Source organism: Plectropomus leopardus, chromosome 16 (assembly GCF_008729295.1).
Source record: "Plectropomus leopardus isolate mb chromosome 16, YSFRI_Pleo_2.0, whole genome shotgun sequence".
Classification (NCBI taxonomy): domain Eukaryota; kingdom Metazoa; phylum Chordata; class Actinopteri; order Perciformes; family Serranidae; genus Plectropomus; species Plectropomus leopardus.
Window position 1 is genome coordinate 11,424,938 of NC_056478.1, and position 21,205 is coordinate 11,446,142.

The 21,205-nt window shown below is 38.4% G+C and overlaps 2 protein-coding genes across 3 annotated transcripts in view; both read right to left on the reverse strand.

The window, feature by feature from the left end:
• The window catches only part of ppp1r13bb (protein phosphatase 1, regulatory subunit 13Bb), a 43,266-nt gene extending 29,361 nt beyond the window's left edge, over nt 1-13,905 (reverse strand). For both annotated transcript variants that reach the window (XM_042503098.1, XM_042503097.1), the window contains exons 1-3: nt 13,568-13,905; nt 13,157-13,329; nt 1,803-1,950 (exon numbers count right to left, since the gene is read on the reverse strand). In XM_042503098.1, coding sequence (XP_042359032.1) covers nt 1,803-1,950; nt 13,157-13,165 — 157 coding nt within the window. In that variant the 5' untranslated portion in view covers nt 13,166-13,329; nt 13,568-13,905. The remainder of the gene's footprint in view (nt 1-1,802; nt 1,951-13,156; nt 13,330-13,567) is intronic.
• Nucleotides 13,906-16,696: 2,791 nt separating this feature from the next.
• LOC121955661 (histidine triad nucleotide-binding protein 3-like) lies at nt 16,697-19,943 on the reverse strand. Its single transcript, XM_042503707.1, has 5 exons — nt 19,790-19,943; nt 19,534-19,651; nt 18,252-18,318; nt 17,960-18,086; nt 16,697-17,419 (listed from the first exon to the last, which is right to left on the reverse strand). The coding sequence occupies exons 1-5, from the start codon at nt 19,874-19,876 to the stop codon at nt 17,372-17,374; spliced, it is 447 nt and encodes a 148-aa protein (XP_042359641.1). The 5' UTR covers nt 19,877-19,943; the 3' UTR covers nt 16,697-17,371.
• Between the last annotated feature and the right edge of the window lie 1,262 nt (nt 19,944-21,205).

The window sequence follows — 21,205 nt, forward strand, 5'->3', positions numbered from 1 at the left end:
AAAGAAATTACCCCAAAATTAGTGAGAAATTAGTAAAAAATTTACAAAAAATTACCTGTTACTTATTTAATTTAATTAAAATTAAATGAATTACCCAATCCAATAATTTTGTTTTCCTAGATAATACAGCTGCACAGTGCACAATTTAAAAAAGGCTTCTTTAAACCTAACCCTAACCCTTTTTTTTTAAATTAAGTAGCCTATTTTTATTATTTATTTTAAAATCAACTTACAAACGCTTCCTTTAATCCTGTGGGCGTCCTCGCTGTCTCGAGGAAATGTCTGTCCCTTTATGAGTCCACTGTTTGTTGCTGCAGTGCAGCCTGTGTCAGTAACCTCAGTGATCTTTATTCTGGTTCGTGTTTTTTTTCATCGTCTGCACATCTTTTAGGGTGGATTACCCTTCATTAATAAATAAGCTATGCTGGCTTTTAGCGTGAACGACTTTTATTCTACTTTGCAGTGGTCACTGTGGCTGTAAGAGTCAGTGTTTGATTTGTCTGTTCTGAACAAACATGGCGGTGCAACATGGTGATCTCCATGGATGAGAACCTGCTTCCTTATGTAGATATAAACAACTCGTTCCAAGGTGACAAAAACACAACGATTCATATTTTCAGGTGATTATACACTAACAAAAACTTACTTATTTTATTAGATTCAAAATATATCAATGCATCTCCCTAAATTCTACACACTGGACCTTTAAATATAGAAAATAAAAATGTAAGCATGGCAAAGTTGCAATTTTTCCTGTTTCCTGCTGCCCTAAGGACTTACTGTTTTGCTCAGTTTTTGGAGGGGGTTGTTTCTGCATCAAACTGGATAGAGCCTGCGTACAGGGATTGCAGAGATGATGTACAACAGGCCAGTGTAAACTTGGCTTGGGAGTGAATGAAAGGAAAGTGTGTGCATTTGATGTTAATGCACTGACAACTACAATGATTAAAATGCTAATCCAGTAAAGACCATCACAGAACAAAGGATAAACTTGTGACCTATAAGTCACTTTAATATTGTCATGGCAAATTAACAGCATAAAGTTTTCAGACTCAAGTGTGATGATATCCCTATAAAAATTGGGATTGAAGGACAACTACATGAGCCAAAACTTTCTTCATATTTCAAGAGAACGGTGCTCTGCGGGCAAAGAGCGACAAGGGACAGAGACAAAGGAGCAGACGACTGCATTGTCGGGCACCAGCCGAACACGATTGCATAACGTGGGTTAATAAAGCCCTCGGCTGGGTCGCTGTTTTCAACAGGGGAGTGGCCCCTCAGCAAAAAACGCTGATAACACCGGGTGTGTCAGCATGACTGTGTTGATGGGAGCCAACCATTTGGACCGAGTGGAATCTGATGTGACAGTGCTGCGGACTGTGCCAGTACGTAACCTTTTTTTGACCTCCAGATGTGAGCTTTAAGTATAATAATATTTTCTACTGTACTTTTGTTAGTACATGCTTTTCTCCTTTTTTTTTTAAAGAAAAATGTGCCCTATGTCCACCATTTTCCTCCACTCAGGTAGTCATGCATGGCCCGGCTTGGCAACTGAACCTTCGTTAATTAAGTGCTTGTTTCTTCAGTAATGAGGAAGGCTAAAGGCTCCTGCTTTATATAATTAAATTCTTGTGCATTTAAGTGAAGTGTCAAGCTCACTGATAATGAGTTTCAGATTCGTGCACTGCTGATGACACCCACTTTAAAAATGCAGAGCAGTGAGTATTGCATCCCACAATAAAAGAAGCACTCACCACTCTGAACTCTCCCTAACGAGCAGCACTTTTTCAACCAGCTCTTACCGTTGCCTCTCCAGACCTCAGCCAGGTGGCAGCCGCTCTCGCCGGGCTCTTTGCAGAACTCGACGACATCCCGGCACGTCGTCTCAGGGGTGATGGGCACCTCAGTCACAGCCTGTTCCCCATCACTGAGGTACACCGTCAATATCATCTGAAAAAGAAATAAAAATGTAAAAATCATGAAAGAAGAACATAAAAAACAAGCCAAATTGTGTTACTGATTATTAATCACTCAAAGGCAGCTTGTAACTTATACTACAGCTAGAGTAAAATGGTTAATAATAGGAAGAGAGAATAGGATGATGACTGTTTTGCACATTTGTGATTTTTCTTATCATCATCATCATCATTATTATTATTATTATTATTATCATCATCATCATCATCATCATCATCATCATCATCATCATCATTATTATTATTATTGTTATTATTATTATTGTTATTATTATCATTATTATTTCAATATCATTATTATGGTATTACTTACTTTTTTGTTATTCTTTTTTTTTAAAATCACGCTTACCCATAACTACTTGCTTATTTGTATCTGATGGACTGTTTGTCAAAGTTTTCCTTTTACTAAGAAAGATTTGTTATGTGGGATGGGAGAGATTTTTTTTTAAAATGTTCGTTCTGTTCCAAGATGGTATTGCATGAAAATGTGTTAAAAAAAAAAAAAAAAAAAAAGAGGACATTTGAGATATACAAGAAATGAGAAATTATGTAACTGCCAGTCAGATGTGGTTTAAGGACGAAGCTTAGCCCACTCTTAGCCCTGTCTGCTGGGGCGACACTTTGCCGTCCACCAGCACAGACTGTGAGTTTGAGCTGCTGGTGGACTCATGCCCGTGCCTGCCACATTTCTGTTTACTATGATTACAGCCTGCCTGAGCATAGAATATACACTGTTTAGCCTGGGAGTTGAAACATAGCAATACAAGCCCCCACATGCTTCGGTCTGTACTCTCATCAAACTGAAATGGAAGAAGTGTCTGTCTCTTTGTGCATCAGTTTTCTCAACCACTGTTCTTTCGATCAAGTTTAAGGACGTGGGTCAGAAATCTACTTGCCCAAAGTTGATTTTCACGCTCCTTTGTACAAATGGTTCATTTATTAGTGGTTATAAAATAACAACTCGACGTGCCTTTGAAAATGGTCCATTTTTTCCACCTTGTTCTTAAACACCCAACAAAACTCCTGTTTCTAAGATACTGACAATGATGCATTGTACTTCAGTTCATAAACTTGATCTGCTGTCATTTTCTCACGAGTGCCCAATCTGCACTGCACATCTGCAACTCTCAACAGAGATGAGAAAACAGCGAAATAAGGTACTTCCATTATTAGCTCCAGAAAAAAAGTCTTATTATTTTCCAACTCGCCCAGCTGGTCAAGTGACTGACTAGATTTACTGGTCCAATGTGGCTTTTTACTTCCCCTGAGCATCTTTTACTGTTGAGCCTTGACTTGGCAGGTGTACTGCTGAGGTCCCAAGAAGGAGAAGTGTTGAGTATGAGCTCTTGAGATCTACAGCACATGCTTATTGGTAGTGCATCATTACACACTATTAAATGTGTTGAGAGAGGACCCCTAATAACACTATAACAATAATAGACTGCAGAACAGCATGCTGGGTACAGTTTGTGCTCCAGTGCATTCAAGAAAAGAGAGACTGGAGATGTTACATTGTAGCAAGACATAACTGTCAGAATGGGTTTTTTTGTTGTTGTACCCTAAATAGGTAGCTGTAAGCAAATCATGCAAATACTTTAGCACTGGTAGTGAAGGCAACTATGTCATAGAAGATGTATTGCTCAGGACCCAAGGAAGTGTTGAGTTAGCCGCACTTTGGACCACTTCGTCCATGACTCCCTCTGCAGCAAAGTCCAGGCAGCGTAGATTCAGGAGTTTGACATCACTCTTTTGCAATGCACAACCGTCAGAAAAACATGCCGACATCAATAAGAGGAACTGATGAGCTCAGAGGCAAATGATTCCAATACATCAGACTATTTGGACCCAGTTCAAAACTGGGACCAGTTCTCTATTCCCAGCCCTAGTCTAGTGTGAAGTTGTTTGGATGAGTGATTCTCGTAAAAGCAAGCAGCAATACCGTAGGTCAAACATTCGTTTAGTTCCAAACAGGCACATTTTGAAGAGATCGCAAACTTCTTTTGAAAAACTTAACAAAAAACCGTCACAACATGTTGAGCCAAAGGACGTCTAAGGAACCTTCTGGTCTATCCTAATATATCCAGCTACATGTGAGCTACTAAATGGCTGAAGGTAATAGCCTGGAGGCAGAAGACAGAGGATATGATGAAGACTTAAATGAACTTCATTCATCCTTAATGCAGCATCTTAAAGCAATTACCTGAAAATGTTCAGAGGGCTGCAAGTGCTCCTTTGTACCTGCAGCTATCAGGCTGTACAACACTCCCTGTTCAAACATCTTCAGCCGACTAGTAGAGTAACAAGAGAAAAGTGTCTGCAATATATATATATATAATTGACCTTTGGACTAATCTATATGGTACTCCCTGAGAAGTTTGTGCTTGAATACACAGGCTGATTAATCACATAGCTTATTGATAGAAATCTAACAAGCAGCAAGGGCTGAACAATCAGATACTTTATTATGATTTTTCGACTAATATTGGGATTTAAATTGCAATCTTTTATAAATTAAGACTCCTAATCCAGTTGGTGGTCCACACAGGATTAAACTTAAGAAAAAAACAAGTGGCGGAGCTTCTCTCTAGAGTATCTTTGCACAACACAAAGAGTGCAAAATCATAATCAATCCTCAATTTGGCTTGGGTAACTTGTAATGGCCATTTTTTTGGCTCTTTATAGACTTAAAAACATAATTAGCATGTCATGTATGTCAGTTAATTCCCCCACTATCAGTTTATGAGCACATTTGCTCTGTGTGCCTTTTATCTAGCCAGAAGGAAGATTATTACGGTAATAAGAACAACTTTCATGGATTTTTTGACAACACTGAAGCATATTGGATTTAATAAGGTTCTTTTACACTAATAGTAGGCAGACCATTAAATCTCAAATACACACATACAGTTTCCCATGCATGTCCAATGTTACCCCTAAAGGAAAAAAGCTGAAGAAGGCAAAAAACAAAATAAAATCCCCAAATCCAGACGGTCCAAGCTGATAAAAACATATCTAAGAAGATTCAGTGACTGCAAAGTATCGACTCACTGGGTTAAATACTTCTGTAGGGCATTAAAAAAAACACTGATCCACTTTAATTTTAGAATGTAAAATGGGGAAACATTAATTTTCACAATTTGAAAACTCATTTTTTGGATAAACAACTGACATCTTCGTTGAATAAAGCCAAAAAACAGGATGAGAGGAGCAGTGGCTGCAGTGTCGTCTAAAGCTCTATAAACACTGAGGAGGGAAAGTTATGCCATCAAAACCTAACTGTTTTATTAACAAATATTTAGTTTAATTAATATGATAATGTTTCTCATCTGCCTTATTTAGACCAGCCCACATTAATGTCTTTGCTCCTGTAATTGATTTTTTTGGGAGATGAGAACAAGCCAAAAGAATTGATATGAACGTCTCTATATTCAGTGTTACAGCACGTCTACATGTGTTTTTCTTTCTGCCATATTTTCAATGTTTTCCATGGCACAAAGCACTCAGGGGGGCTGAGGTGTGCCTTCCTGTTTCATGTGACAGGCCTCACTTTTCATGTCACAACAGAGAGACAGGACTGTGAAGAGATCACAAGATAAAGTGCAGAGAGCCAAAATAAAGAATACATCCACAACAAAGCCGAGAGTTTGGAGGGCTGTCCAAAATGATATAAAAAAAAAAACAATGGCTGTGCTTGAAAAGAGAGTTTATCGTGGCCTTCGTGCAAGTCAGATGCGAGTTCAGGTAGCTGTCAGTAAACAGAGTCGAAAAGGGAAATCCGGATTCTCAACATATCAGTAGTTTGCTTTTAACCTGTTCACCTTTCACAGCTCACTGGTTGAACACGACAGGGAGAATTTGAGACACGAGAAACAGTACAACACAAAGAAAACCAAGTAATCAGGACTTAAAGTGAAACATTACTTACACAATCAAAGGGCTCTGTTATCCTTCTCTTGCCGTCTAGACCAACAGCACTTTGTTTGCATATGGCTCACAATGTCAAACCATAGTCCACAATGTCAAACAAAATCAATGCACCAAAACTTCCAATGGCAACTCCAACACAACCACTACACAGTTTACTTTGAGGAAAATATATCTACAGAGTCAGTTCAGCCCAAAATCAAAAGGATATATTTTTCCTGTTGCCTTGAGTGCTGTTTATCAGTCTACATTGTTTTGGTGTCAGTGGTTGAGTGCAGGAGATATCGACCCCAGAGATGTCGGCCTTCTCTGCAAAATAATGGAACTAGATTTCACTCTTGTGGTGCTCAAAGCACACAAAAAAAATACCCGGTTACTAACCACGCAAAAGGACAAGGACAAGAAGGTCATGTTTATGACAGCAAGATGTAAACATTAATGGCATCCTCCTCGGCTGAGCTGTAACATTAGATTAGCTAGCTCAGTGGTTCTAGGTGAGCTAACAGTAGATGCACGCTTCCCTCTGTGCAATGATACGGTTGGCAGGTGTAGCTTGGTAGAAAGAAAATAGATCCTACATGAAACTGCTCACAACAAGATGAGTGGATTATCTTGAGTAACTGGGGGCCTGTTGCAGAAAGCAGGTTTATCAAAATCCGAGTCTCACCCTGAACTCTGAGCTGATGAAATCTGAGATGGAAAACTCTGAGTTTTCTGTTTCAGAAAAGCTGATTGGAGTCAGTTCACACAACTCTGCACTTAGAGCACAACAGCCAAGTGCAATCTAGTTCCATTATATGCGAGAGAAGGCAGACATCTCTACAGCCCATATCTCCAGTTCTCGGCAACTCACACCAAAACGATCTAGACTGATCAGAGGAAAATTATGTATTTTTGGTTTTTGGGATGGACTGTCCCTTTAAAGTATCAGCTGCAATTAATTTTATACACGCATCATCAAGTTGGTGCTCCAATGTAATGAGAGATGAAGTTTCATTGATGTACAGCTGTACGTGAGGGCCTCAGGGTGCATATGTAGTGCTCCAGAAATTGCCAGCTTACGTCAAGTAATATCAAAGTTTAGTCTGAGCCACCCTATGGATTATTACTCCCAGAGTTTCTCTGAGACAAAGTGACTCACCCTTTGTAATAATGCAGCTGTGTGATTCATTGACATTTTCTGCAGCAGGCTCACTGTAATCACTTTTGCCTCTGCGACTTCACTCAGCTGATCATGAGTGTAACAGCTCTTATTTTGGCAAATTCAGAAAGTACATATCATCAAAAAAAATACAGGAGCTGTGGCACTTATTCTTAGGCAACGCTGTGTCCATCCATCTATGACTTCATGTTGCTTCTCACAGTGTAATTATCCCAGACAGACTACTAACTGATATCATTTTGGGGACCAGAAACAGAAAAAAATGAGGGCGAAAATGAAAGAAAAGTGTTGTAAGTAAGCTGGAGACTAGTTGTGTCCACATTTTACTGATAGATAATTACTTTGCTAATCCCCCAAAGGATATTGGCGTTCTACCATCTGCATAATAAGAAACAACATAGTGCAGGAAGAAAAATAGTGAACACAAAACAGCCCAGTGAGGCCAGCAACAACATCAGTTTGAATACAGATAAGACTGATGCCATTATTTGAATTAGCTCTGGTGCATCTTTAATCTCATTTACAATATTGTAATGAAATACTGCAGTAATAATATGAAACTCTTCATCAATATCTGCACTCCAACAACCAAATCAGTATTTTTAATATGACCTACATGCTGTATATCCTTCAGAGCATGTCAGAACAACCCTTTAATGAATCAGGACACAAAATTAACCAAAGACAACATAACTACAGTGCAAATTTGGGCCTAATTCAAATTGGTCACCAAGAAAACAACCTAATATACCCTCAAATAAACAGAAATTGTGTAAATATACATTAAGAGAGTGACAGCGTAGTAAACAGAAACCCCAGTGATGCAGCCGACTGACCACGGGAGAAATACCAACCGCCCTCACTAAGTTGCGTCTGCCCATGGTCTTGGCTCTTTTGCCTGCCCGCCGTTTCCTCCTGATCTCCTTCTTTGGTGGCCGGTGATGCTCCTTTGCCCAAATGGGATTTTCCTTGGAGAGGCTAACAAGGCCGCGTAACACCAGAGTCACAAACCTCTTCATCATAGCACTGCCGCTGATGCAGGCATGAGACTTAATTGTTATGCCATTCCGAGCAGACCTCTGAAACCGACGGCGGTTCGTGCATTTGAGAAGTGCTGCAGAGGAGACTTGGGAGGAAAAAACACTTGCTGTATGTGTAATTCGGGGAGGGAGGAGGGGGAAGGGAGAGCGAGAGAGAAACAAACAGTAAGTGAGAGAGAGAGAGAGAGAGAGAGAGGGAGTCACAGGGTGGTGGAGGAGGGTGCTGACAAGTCCTACTATTGGAAAATCGTCCCTTGGTTGTGCCAGTGGCTGCAGCACCAATGACTCCCTGCTAATGACTGGCAAGCGGGTCACAGCACTGTCATGTATGGGGCCGTACATGACGAGAAACATATAGTACTCATCTTGCCTGATGCATAATGCCACAGTGGGCATCATCTGGAGATTGTGGCATTTATCATTTAACTTCTGAGAGGGAAAGAGGAATGCTTCGCTGGCTGGCCTGATCTGCAGCAGGATGATTCAGATGGTCATTTCCTCTCACAAATCCTGTCACTCATTTACTCCCAAAGAGGTACCGACAATGAAGAAGAAAGATCGAGAAGACTATTGCTGACCAAGACCACAAACTTTGACTGGAAACTTCCACAAAAGCCATCAACTTAAGACAATAATGTTTGGGCGTGTACCACCACAACATGTTATACCAGGGTATTTATAAATAACAACTGTTTGATTTTCAATACTCACAAAAAATACAGACACTCCTCATTCTATTAAACTGATACGGAAATGCTGTATTGAGTAGGGTTAGATACTGCCACTCTATGCCAGCATGGCACTGGTTCCTAAACAACTGGTACCTACCAAACAGAATTATAACGCTGACTTTGATGCCACATAGAACGAGCGAGCGTGTGTGTGCTGTTGATGGTGAAGCTGTAGCAGCCGGCGTAGAGAGTATGAGGTTAAGTGGCAGCGCAGTGTGTGTAGTCTATGCTGTTTGTCAGTGAATAAATGCTACAAGTCCTTAAGACCCAAGCTAAGCTCCGGTGTCTTGCTCGTCACCTGCTGATTGAAGTGAAGGGTATTGTCACCAAAGTTAGCAAGTTAAGTTAGCCTCCCAGGCTCCCTTAAGGTGGACTGTTAAGGTGGACCAGCTGTTATAATTGTAGTGACAGTCTCTGCCACTCCTACACAGATAATAGAGAAATATCTGTCTGCTGAGTCTCTCCTGAGTTAGTGAGGCAATTACAGATCCCAATGCAGAACTGAATTTGTTAATGGTGCTTTGTATTTATCCATATCTATAAAGTAAGCATACTTTAAGCTGTTGACTATACTGTAACAATATGAAGTTTAAATTTGCCTTTGCAATTAAAAAAGCTGTTCTTTAGAGTCATTAACAGTTTTGTGTGTTTTTTTCTTTTTCTTTTTTTTAAAGTATCAGGCCAGGCACCATTTAGGCACTGGTATTTTACAAAAAAAAGAAAAGATACCCAACCCTTGTATTAAGGTAATACAGTGTACAGCACATGCCACCAAAGGTCAGTCTCCACTGTGGAACAGGAAGCTGAGTTTAGAAAGATGGCGGCTACGAGTGTTGCAGATGTGTGCCTTTGATTGAAGCTGACTAATGTACAGAGCTAAAGGGACATGGGAATAGGAACGAAGAATGGGAAGAATTTGAAGGTGGAAAAAAATGATCAAAAAAAAATAGATGGTGAAAAAAAATGACGGTGGAAAAAAATAGAAGATTAAACAAAAACTGGTACCTAAATACCTTTCTCGGGAGAAAGCAAAACTATCTCCGCAGATTTTTTTTCCCCCACCATCTATTTTTTTCCACCAGCATTTTTTTAACCATCATTTTTTTCATTATCATTTTTTTCAACATCTAATTTTTTTTCAGCACCTAATGTTTTTTTTTACTTCCCATTTAATTTTAGGGACTTCATACTCATGTAGATGAGAAGAAGAAAATTTAATTAATAATATGTACATATTCAACCAATAAGACAAGAGATCTAGCTGTCTTAAACAAGTGGAAGTTGTTAAATAAATCAGAGTAACTTTTTTCATCTGTTTACAGCGAGTTCGAGGAAAAAGGTACAACATTCACAGTTATAGATTATACTTATGGCATCTTACTATTAAATGACGAGTGCTTTATGATATGGGTTGGCTGATGTCATTTTTGACCAGCAAACCTCCAAAAATGGTAAAAGCGACAATAAGATGCAATGTTTACATTTCCTGTAAGTCATGCTCGACCCAGCTCTGCCGTGTGAGATTAATGCCACTTGACAATCTACTCAGCTCAAAAGTTCCCCTTAACAACAGAGCATTAGTCGACGCAGCCACACAGACCTAGATCTGCGAAGGTCTCATTGGCTGCCGGAGTCACGCGAGACCCAAGTGCAGGGCTGCCTCTCTGCTCCACTGGCTCTTTGACTCTGATAGCCTGTTGGTGCCACAGGGTACAAACGTCTACAGAGGCTACCATCGCAGTCAATCCTCCGAACTCAACGGCTGTGGCGAACACGGAGTTACTTCTCTGTTACCTCTTGAAAACTCCCTGAAGTTGCGTTGGCGATGAACTAAACATTACTGTGATACTGTATTTTCAACCTACGCACAATCATTCAGACAGATATCTGGCTGAGACTGAATCACCTCTATTTATGATGACTCCACCTTACTGTAAACTTATCCTGCATCTGAGTTCATGTTCCCTTCCCTGAAGGCCAGAAGGGCTGCAATAATGTTTCCCACAATCCTTCACTGCATTCTCAGCACTAAAGATAACAAAGAGGTCCCAACAAAGCACGATTCATATAGTGTTGCCATTCAGGTATTCTATTATTTGCAGCACAGTGTCTTGAACAATGACACCAGGGAACACAACAGAATGAGAATTGATTTAACAATGCCTCCTGTATATGTTTTATATATAGCCATCATTTTCTTTCAACATTATTCAACACAAAATCATTAGAATCACACAGAGAGTAGAGGGGGAACTTGAGGCACTGTAGAAACAAACAAATAACAAGTCTTTTTGTCCAACTTTAATGTGGACCTTTAATGAGGACCCCCTCAAAAATGAGATGATGCACCTCAAGGGGTTATCCTTTAAATAAACTTAAATTCAATGTGGTATTAAAACTAGTGCTTTCATAAATTATGACACTGATACTGTTGGACTTGGTACTTCTTAATCTACATGCACAAATACTGTAACCTTTTTTTAGAGTGTAGTTTTTGAGTAATTATATGTTAAGAGTCCCCTCTTTTTTCCATAAGTAGTATATGAGCCTATTATTTTTTACTTCTTACACTACATATAAATACTATAAACTACTTTCACTGTGTAGTTTTTGAATTATCTAGTGTCAAAGTCCCCCTCAGGTTACAATAACAAGCCTTTTTGACAAACTTTAATGTGGGATGAAACCCATTTCTTCCATAAGTGGTGAATGAGCCTCATATTTTTGGACTTAGTGCTTCTGAGACGACACACAAATATACCATCAACTACTTCAAGTATAAGCCTTTTCGTCTAACTTTAATGTGAGATAAAACCCTTTCCTTTTTTAAATAGCTCATGAGCCTAGTATTTTTGTAGCTTAGTAATTCTTTTACCACATGTACAAATACTACCAACTAATTTTTACTGAGTAGTTTTTTTGAGTAATCCAAAGCCAAAATCCCTTCTGGATAACAAGAATAAGCCTTTTCATCTTAGTTTAATATGAAATAAAATCCTTTTCTTCCAAAGGTAGTTCACAAGCCTAATAGTTTTGGACTAAGTACCTCTTAGACTGCATGCACAAATACTATGAACTACTTTTACTAGATCGTTTTTGAGAAATCAAATGTCAAAGTCCCCTCCAGGTAGAAGAATAAACATTTTTGTGAGCTTACAGCCTTGGCTTTGCTTTGTTTGTTAAAGCACCTCGTAAACTGTTTTTAAAAAGGTGCTATATAAATAATGTTAGTATTAATATAAAACACATTTCTTCCATAAAAAGCCCATGAGACAAATCTTTTTGAACTTAGTGCTTCTTAAAATACATGCAGATATAATCTGAACAACTTTTACTATGTAGTTCTTGAGAAAGTCAGTGTCACAGTCCCCTTATTTTTTCTGTGAGTGATGCATGATCCTTATATCTTTTGGGCTTAGGACTTCTTAGACTACACACACATTTACTATCAACTCTTGAATAAGCTAAAAAATAAGCCTTTTTGTCTAACTTTAATGTAGAAAAACATTTATTTCATAAGCAGTTCGAGACACTGATGCAGCTGTAGTCGGTACTTCTTAGACTACATGCCCAAATACTATGTACCACTTTTACTGAGTAGTTTTTGAGTAATCCAATGACTAAGTTCTTTCCACACACACACTCACAAAATCACTGTTATTATAGAGAGAGTAGAGGGTGTGAAGTCAGCCTGCCCTACTCTGATATATAGAAGTGTAATTCCACTTGTTCAATACTACATATATTTGCAAGGAAACATGTTCTATTCCTTTTGCCAAAGGCATGCTTGCATACTTACATACTTACATACATGACAATCCCTGCCAATCAAGTTATGACAAACCATGTTTACATTCCCTCTTACAAATGTTATTATAACCATCAGCATGAAAAAATTAAGTCCTGCAGCTATGGAGTCAGGCTGCAGAGTTACAGTACAACAGATGAAGTCACAGCAGATAAAGTTACGCTTTTCCTTTCTAGGATGTGTGATTTTACTTCGAGCTTAGTGGCGATGGGAGAGGCAGAACAGACAGATACCAAGAATGCTTGAAATTACAACTTGTGTGCACACTTACAGTTTGGGAGCCAAAATGTCATCCTTATATCACTCTGGTACTTTTATATCTTTAAGCTGAGCAGCCACATGCCATCACATTGTGAATGTAGTCCCCAAAATGCCACCAGAGCAAGATAAGGAGTAAAACTACTCATGTAGAGAGCAAGCACAGGTTTTGTTCAAACGTGAGCAGCAATTGTAGAATAAATAGGACATTCATTTACAAATTTCATACCAGCGGAGCAGAGGTTGTGTGCACTTACCGGCATCATATTGGCAGCTCTTGCAGGTCAAAACCAGGTGTGCATCGGCAGGTTGAGCGACGGCTCACCCGGTTATCTTCAATGGCACCACCGTAAAGTCAACCAAGACCCACCGCTGCTAGTTCTGGGCTCAGGTTACTCCAATGTGATAACCAACTGGGCCTCAGTCCTCTCTGTAAACCACAACAACGGATTTATATTCAGTGCTGCAAAACTGACCACTGTAAAGTAAAATTACACGTTAGCAGCCACAAATTTAAATGGCCCAGGCGTGGCTCTGTGCAGCTGCTGCTACAAACAAGCCGATGGTTAGCAAGGCAGCTAGCTCGCAAAGCAACGTTGAAACGACTCAAAATAAATGACATGTAATAACTTCATGTTACTAAGTCATAATATGTTAATTACACTCACCAATGTCAGAGACAATTCATCGTTTCTGGGAGTGAATCTCAGCTACGCTACTGCAGAAGGCACGCAGCTAACCGAAGCAGCTGTCAGCCAGCCAGCTAGCGAGATCTCCGCTGAGGTGTTAGCAGTGTTAGCTGGATTCAGAGGCGGCTAAAGGACGGTAGGCAAGGCGATCTCTCCGCTCTCGTCGGTCCTTTAGCTTGCACTGACCGCACATCGGAAACGAGCTGTCGATGGAGCGTGTTTCAAGCAAACGAAAATGAATAAATGACCGCCTATTTCGGCAAACTCGTTTTTTTACGAACGCATTGAATCATCGTTAGCAGGCTAGCAGTGAAAATACAAATAGCTGAGATCCAGTTGTTGACGGCGCGAGGGGCGGGGCTACACCACAGCAGCGCGAGTGTCACGTCAACGTAGAATGTCAGGAATGTAACGTCACCGGCCAGGATACCAGTTTACCAGCATGGTATCGACATGTTAATGCCCAAAAATTTATCCTTGTTAGACAGCGACTGAACTTTAATGGAAGGATTAATGAATCTAAGAATGTCTTTAAAATTTCCAAAAGAAAAATAAAATCAACCCAAGCAGGATTGTTTTTTTGGAACTCACGTTTGGAAGGGATTAATTGGCAAAGAACATCTCTTTTACCTTACACATCTTTTATTTCTAATAAAGTCAAAATAATTAATCTCAAAATTTTGCATAAAATGCATCCAGTAAATTCTGTGGTTCTGCCTGTGGTTTGTAGGGTTGCTATACTGGAATAAAACATGGCTTAAGCTTATTCAACTATTATTATTGTTTTTATTATGTTATATTTATTTGTTTCAAATTGTTCTTTTCTTTTTCTTCTTTTTCTTTTCTTTTTCTTTCCTTCTTTTTTTTTCTCAGGGTAAGCAGACCATCAGACAGATTTGGTCCCACCAAATGTGACTCCATGGCTGCGACTTTGATAGAATTTGGCCTTAATATTAGGCTCTAATTTATTACCCGAGGGCCTCTGAGTAAACAGAAAGTTCCTCGCTCTTCATACTTGTTTGTTTTTTACATTTTGTGCTTACATATTCATATATCTATGTATTCATTTTCCTTTTGTCAACAATCATAAATGGTACACTTAACAAATGCTCAGTACTGTATTTTGTGTCAGACATCTTGTGCAAAACTTCTTGAATCAATAGAGAGCTATAATTTTATGGATATTTATGTCCAGCACTCATTACATCCATAGATAAAGTGCAGAGTGTTTGGCTGTGGGTAAAATACCTCCAGTGCAAGCAGACAAATTAATTGTCTTAAAACAGGAGAATCCCTGTGAGATCTGACCTCAAGGGGCTTTACATTTTGTTTTAAAAAAAAGATGAATATATATGTCTCTTTTCTCTTTATCCACTAGCCCAAATATTAATACAGAATAAGTAAATGCAGAGCATGCGGGATATTAACACGTCAAATGGTGATAATATGCAAACAATTACTTTGGTAAGTGAGATGGAGAAGCATTTGATCTGAGAGATTTTCTGTCATTTGCTCTGAATGCTGTCTGACAGCCTCTTTCAGACTCTGACGTGTGGTGCTGATGACAGCTGTTGCAGTTTTGGGCACCTCCTTCATCATTTTAGCAAACTGATGATGACACCAGTCTTTGAATATTTTTTTCTTTTCCAATCTCACCACTGACACAAAATGACAACAGAAATTATTCTTTGTCAAACCTTAGGGACAATACAGATGAGTATGTCTGTGTGTAGTACAGAAGATACCGATCATGAATGTGCAGTGTTACAGCGAAATTATGTCAGACTGATGTCATTTATCATGCCTCCTGCTTTATTGTATTTAAATAAGTAACAAAAAAAAGGCTGTGAGTCAGTTTATGAGGCCCATTGGTGCACGTTGGCCTTCTATCATGCCCCACAAAAAAATATTGACTACTATCAGAGTTGTAAGCTACACTAGTGACATCAAGTGGCACTTAAAAAGAACTGAAAACCAGTGATGCATCTTGAGTCACTGCTATTTTTTTAAAGATTAAACTAAAACCTGCCAACAAACCCTTTAGATATCTAAGCATTCACTGGCACAAGCTGCCAAATAACATGATCTTAAAAGCGTTAATGCAAGTAAACAATTAAATTTAAGGTACTTTTGTATCATTGTTTGCTGTATTCAGGCCCATTAGTATGTCTAGTATTCTTATGGTGGTCTAATGTTTTGTTCTAAATAATTATGTGTATTTCCATCAAACAGTGTCCAGATATGTGTGTGTGGGTCCTGGCAAAGAAACAAAGACATATATTAGGACCCACTGTTTCTGTGATAATTATTACCAGCTGCAAAAGCAGGCCTGGTGTTGCTTTCACATTGTGTCTGTGTGTGTCATCATGGTAAAATTTGGTCCTGGAACTACCACAAAAACAGTTTTAAGTACTTTGCCAGGTGTTTATATGTCTGTCTGTCTTTTAGTGGACAGATGTTGTTACTGTGATAGCATCACAACTGTGCAAGATGCTTTCATGAAACCTTACAGGTGTACAGCTGGGATCACAGTAGGCGGTGTAGTCTGAGCAACGGTGCTGGAAGAAGGAAAGAGGCCGCTGGCCCCCTTTACTTCATGCCCCTGGCCCACCTTTGTTTGCAGTATTGTTGGTGTGACCCCTTTGCAAGACAGTCCTGAGTTTACTATGGTATGCCAGACAACATTATGGTGTTATTGCACAGTGTGATGTGATAGTATGATAATTCATGGTATAGTGTGATAAGTCATAGAATACTGTCATGTTATATTATACTATGATATCTGACATTTAATGGTTTTATGTATAACCTTGACATCTAATACATTTTTTCTTCACAGCCACATTTTTGACATCTTTTGACTTTCAAATCATCACATCAATGCTTACTCATATCCATTAACAATGTGAGCGGCATCAGGTGATTTCCTGAACTCTGTGCTCATTAATCTATCTGCTTCTCATGAGAAGAGCTGCTATGATTGAAATGACCGAAGCTTCACTGAATACTATTTATCTATAAATATTAAAACTACCACCACAGCAACATTTTGAGCTACATGCTCTTCATAAGACCGATTATTACCAATAAAACCTTTAAGATTTTGTGAGAGATTATCCCACTACTTTGAGCTTCTCAAGATCTTTTATTAAAATTAAATAAAACATTATATAAAGATTAAAAGACATTTTGTACCCCAGTTCATCAGATACATTACGACGCAAAGATATCAAATGTATAAGCAGCTATTTCAATTGATCTCCTCCTTAAACACAGAAAAGTAAACATACAAACTACCATGATTGTCCTTCACTATAAATACTGACTTGATATGGTAAAAAAAAGTATAGTTAAATGATTTTCTGAAGTAGTTTTCAGATAATTGCAAAAAGATATGTTTTCAGTTTTCAAGATAGTCTTAAAGATTTAAAGTTAAATAAATAATGCAAATCCTAAACTCTGTAATTCTCTCCTTATTGCACAACATCATTGTATCTGATAGGACCAGGATACGTTACTTAAAATTAAGTAGGACTTAAAAATTATCCTTGGAAAGGTCCAATTCTTACCACCTCCACCCTAAAAAAAAGCCCTTTTTCCACTTTTATCAACAACTTAATCACCCAACCGCATTAAAGGAATATAAATAATTTTAAAATCATTAACATAAAAATGTCAAGCCATATGGACGATGGATTTAAAATTCTCAGTCAAGGAGTATGGCAATAAATAACCTGTCAACATGAAAGAAGAACATTGCACCTTCAAACTCTTTGTGTTTCTTCATTTGACCTTGCCACAAGTCTTCAACTGAGAAAGCACTTTGTCGACCTGCAACAGAACAAAACAAGGCAGTTATACAGTATTCACAATATTATAGTTGAGTGTAATCATAATTAAAAGTGCTTACAAATTACATTTATGCATGAAAACATACACAGTATAACATACAAGATGTAAAAATGAAAAGGGCAAATGCAAGTCATTTCTGATTTTGGTAGATTTAAGTCATCACTGTATGGAGTGTGCCATCAAAATAATTGTTTTTTATTTGGTCAAATATATTTACTTAATTAATAATAATAACAACTTTGACTAACTAATTGATTGGGGGGAAAAAGCTGCTAATTAGATACTTTTTCTGCAAAGAGAAAGAATTCAAGTTGACAATAATGACCAGTAAATCATCTTGACATGTCTGATTAAAAAATCCACTTAAATTGTAAAGTTTACCAAAATGCAAATTTTATGAATTCATTTATTTTGTTTTTCAATCCATCATGGTATACAGCTAAAAAAAAAAAGGTCTAAAATTATTTTATCGGCACACTAAAGTCTCTGTAGATAAATGCAGCCCTTGAAGACACTCACTGTGATGAACCAGTAAGACCGCGGTCCGTAGTGAAGCTGCGACCTGAAGTTCATCTTACTGGCTGGAGCCAGAGTGTGGAGGTGGAGGTGAGGAACAGATGAGAACGGAGGCACATGAAACCCCATCCTGCACAGAGTCAGTGTGGGTTTGAAAACAGACAAATGAGCAAGTGTTTGCTAAGAAATTTTAAATTCTTGGTAATTCCTCTGAAGCAAAGCAACACAGTAAATTCTTCTTTAAGTTGATGACATTTCATAACTGTGAGGATGTCATCTCAGGAGACTGATTTACCTGACATCATCCAGGCTGGCTTTATTCTTCTCCAGTACACTCCTCCCCATTTCTTCCATCCGCTCCACTATCAGCATACAAATCAGATCAACATGGTCTCATCATACGGCCTGAACTAGAATGACCTCCTTGCAGTTGTGCGCCTCCATGAATTAATAAAGTTGCATTTACAGTTTTACCTCCATGTTTGTGAAAACATGGATGTTTCACACACATTTTTCCCCGGCAGCAAACGGGATCTATACAGTCAGCACAGTTTCAAGGTGGAAACCCCAAATTAGTTTTACCAGTTCAGTACCTCACCAAATGTCCCCTTCTGTCACTGAGTTGTGACGTTGTCGAGTAATGGCCAGAAAAGCGTTTTTGCAGAAAATTATGATGTCACAGTTAAACTGACCTTTGACCTTTTAGATATAAAATGTCAGCATTTAATTATTTTATCCTATTGGACATTTGCGTCATAATTCGTGTATGAATTCTTGAGTTATGGCCAAACACGTTTTGTGAAGTGGTAGTGATGTTCGACCACCAAATTCTGATGAGATTCATTTTTGAGTCAAAGTGGATGTTTGTGGCAAATTTGAGGAAACTTCCTCAAGGTTTATTTGAGATTCCACACTCACAAGAATTAGACACATGCAAGTTCACAGAGACCTTTGACCACAAAAATCTTATCAGTTCATCGTTGAGTCCAAGTGAACATCTGTGCAAAATTTGAGAACAGATTCCCTGGAGTGGTTCAGAGGCATAAAAACTTGGATACCATGCATCCATAATAAATGGATAGTCCCATGCAAAGTATAAAGTTCATGTCAATGTTTAAAGGGGGAAAAGTCTTCTTCCAAAAGTTATTCCAAACCTGTGTACCTGGAGGTTTGGATGGCACGTTTATTTAAAATATTTCGGTGATTGTTTTTCCTACAGAGGTCCAGGCTGAGCGCCAAATGTCCTCAAATCCTGGAGACATTATAACACATTGGACTTTGCTCTTGAAAAATGTTTTACTTCATTCCAATTTAATATGTGTTCTTTACAGTTTGTGAAATAAAACTGAATACGAGAATAAACTAGATAAACTAGAATAAACTACTGACAGTAGAAATCTGGACTCAGGGACTGGACCAGTTGGGAACCACTGCTTTAGGGGTTATTTCTCCAGTGTTTATCTGGCTATATCAGCTATATCAAACAATGTGACTTCAGAATGGGCGCTGGGCGGCATTTTTCTGTAATCAGTCAAAGGCTGCTGACTCATCTGTAACAGTATATGACTCATCCTCACCTAGAGGTATGTGTTCCCCCTGGAGAGATTTGCAGTTGTCGATATGAGTCCTGGGAATAACGAGGTAGTGATGTGTGGCCCCAGGCTTCAAGTCACGAAAACAGAGCAGCTCATCATCCTGTACAGAGACGCAGAGGAAGAGTCAGAGGAAGAGTCAGAGGAAGAGTCAGAGGAAGAGTCAGAGGAAGAGTCAGAGGAAGAGTCACAGATTTCCGGAGTTTAACTTGTCAAACATGAAAGAAGAATCGGTATTTACGCTCAGCAGGATGTCTGCGTCAGCCTGGTTGTTCGCTATTTGGCAGAATGGACAGTCTTCACCTCCAGAGGTGTCCTGAATCTCCATTTGTGTTTCTAAAGTTGTGTCTTCACTGCCAGGACACGTCTGTGTCCCCACACCGGTGAAGTCTGGGCGTGTCTGCAGTCAGGAGTCAGGACAAACAGCTGCTGGCTGAGCTCATCGAGTCGGTCCGCCGCTGCGTTCACGGACATCACGTAAACTCCTACGTCGAATAATCTACTTGCTAAATATGAGCTGTCAGACATTAGAGTCAACCAAAACAGTTGTCTATATTCAGTGGTTCATTTTAACTGGCAAGTGAATATATTTAGATTTAAAATGGTTGATTAGCCTAAAGGAACACTATTACTAAATACAATTTGGGATCCAGGATTTCCCATAGACCCTTAATGCTACATTAGAAGATAAACGCGACATGATTTGTTACTTATTTTCAACAAGCCTGACTTCTGCAACAATTAACCACATTTTTTAACAATTTGCTTATCATTTTAGTCAAAATTTTACAACCATAAAATGAAATAATTTCAGAAGTTACCATTTTGCATAACATTTACACAAAAATACTTTTGAACACTCACATCAAAAAATTCCCTCATAAAAAATGAAAAAGATTATTCACTTATGCAAATTAGTAAATCTTATAACTAATTAAATAACCTACCTGTGTGTGTTTTTGTATGTGTCTTGTTCTTTTTTTAATGTATTTTTATTTTCTTGAAAAGGCTCTTCATCAGTATTACAGCATTTTCCATTAAGACCTATGTCTATGAAATGCATTGTTCAAAAACTGTACACACACACACACACACACACACACACACAGATTATTCACTTATGCAAATTAGTAAATCTTATAACTAATTAAATAACCTACCTGTGTGTGTTTTTGTATGTGTCTTGTTCTTTTTTTTATGTATTTTTATTTTCTTGAAAAGGCTCTTCATCAGTATTACAGCATTTTCCATTAAGACCTATGTCTATGAAATGCATTGTTCAAAAACTGTACACACACACACACACACACACACACACACACATATATATATATATAGAACAATGTATTTCATATATATATATATAATTTGTCCGTTAAATTAGGGGGAAATAGCTGACCTGACTCTGTCCAAAGTACAAAGTACATAACAACTTTTTATTCAATCCATAAAAGTAAACAAATACACATCAATTGAGCTTCTCATGCAACTCTTGTTAGGAAAGTGACTGTACATGCTTGAGTGTATTCTGAAAATAGCAAACTATTCCTTTAAATAATGTGGATTTAATCAAATTATCACAAACTACCCACAAAAATATTCAGGCAGGTAATACTCCAGTGGAGGAGGCACACAGCTTTGTGTCTGGGGCTTATAT

Excerpts from the sequence above, each read along its gene's own strand:
- LOC121955661 (XM_042503707.1), bottom strand. The coding sequence starts at position 19,876 with ATGGAGATTCAGGACACCTCTGGAGGTGAAGACTGTCCATTCTGCCAA. Across the intron at positions 18,319-19,533 it reads GGGGGAACACATACCTCTAG|TGGAGCGGATGGAAGAAATG; the intron begins GTGAGGATGAGT and ends GTATGCTGATAG. Across the intron at positions 17,420-17,959 it reads GGTCTTACTGGTTCATCACA|GTCGACAAAGTGCTTTCTCA; the intron begins GTGAGTGTCTTC and ends GTTCTGTTGCAG.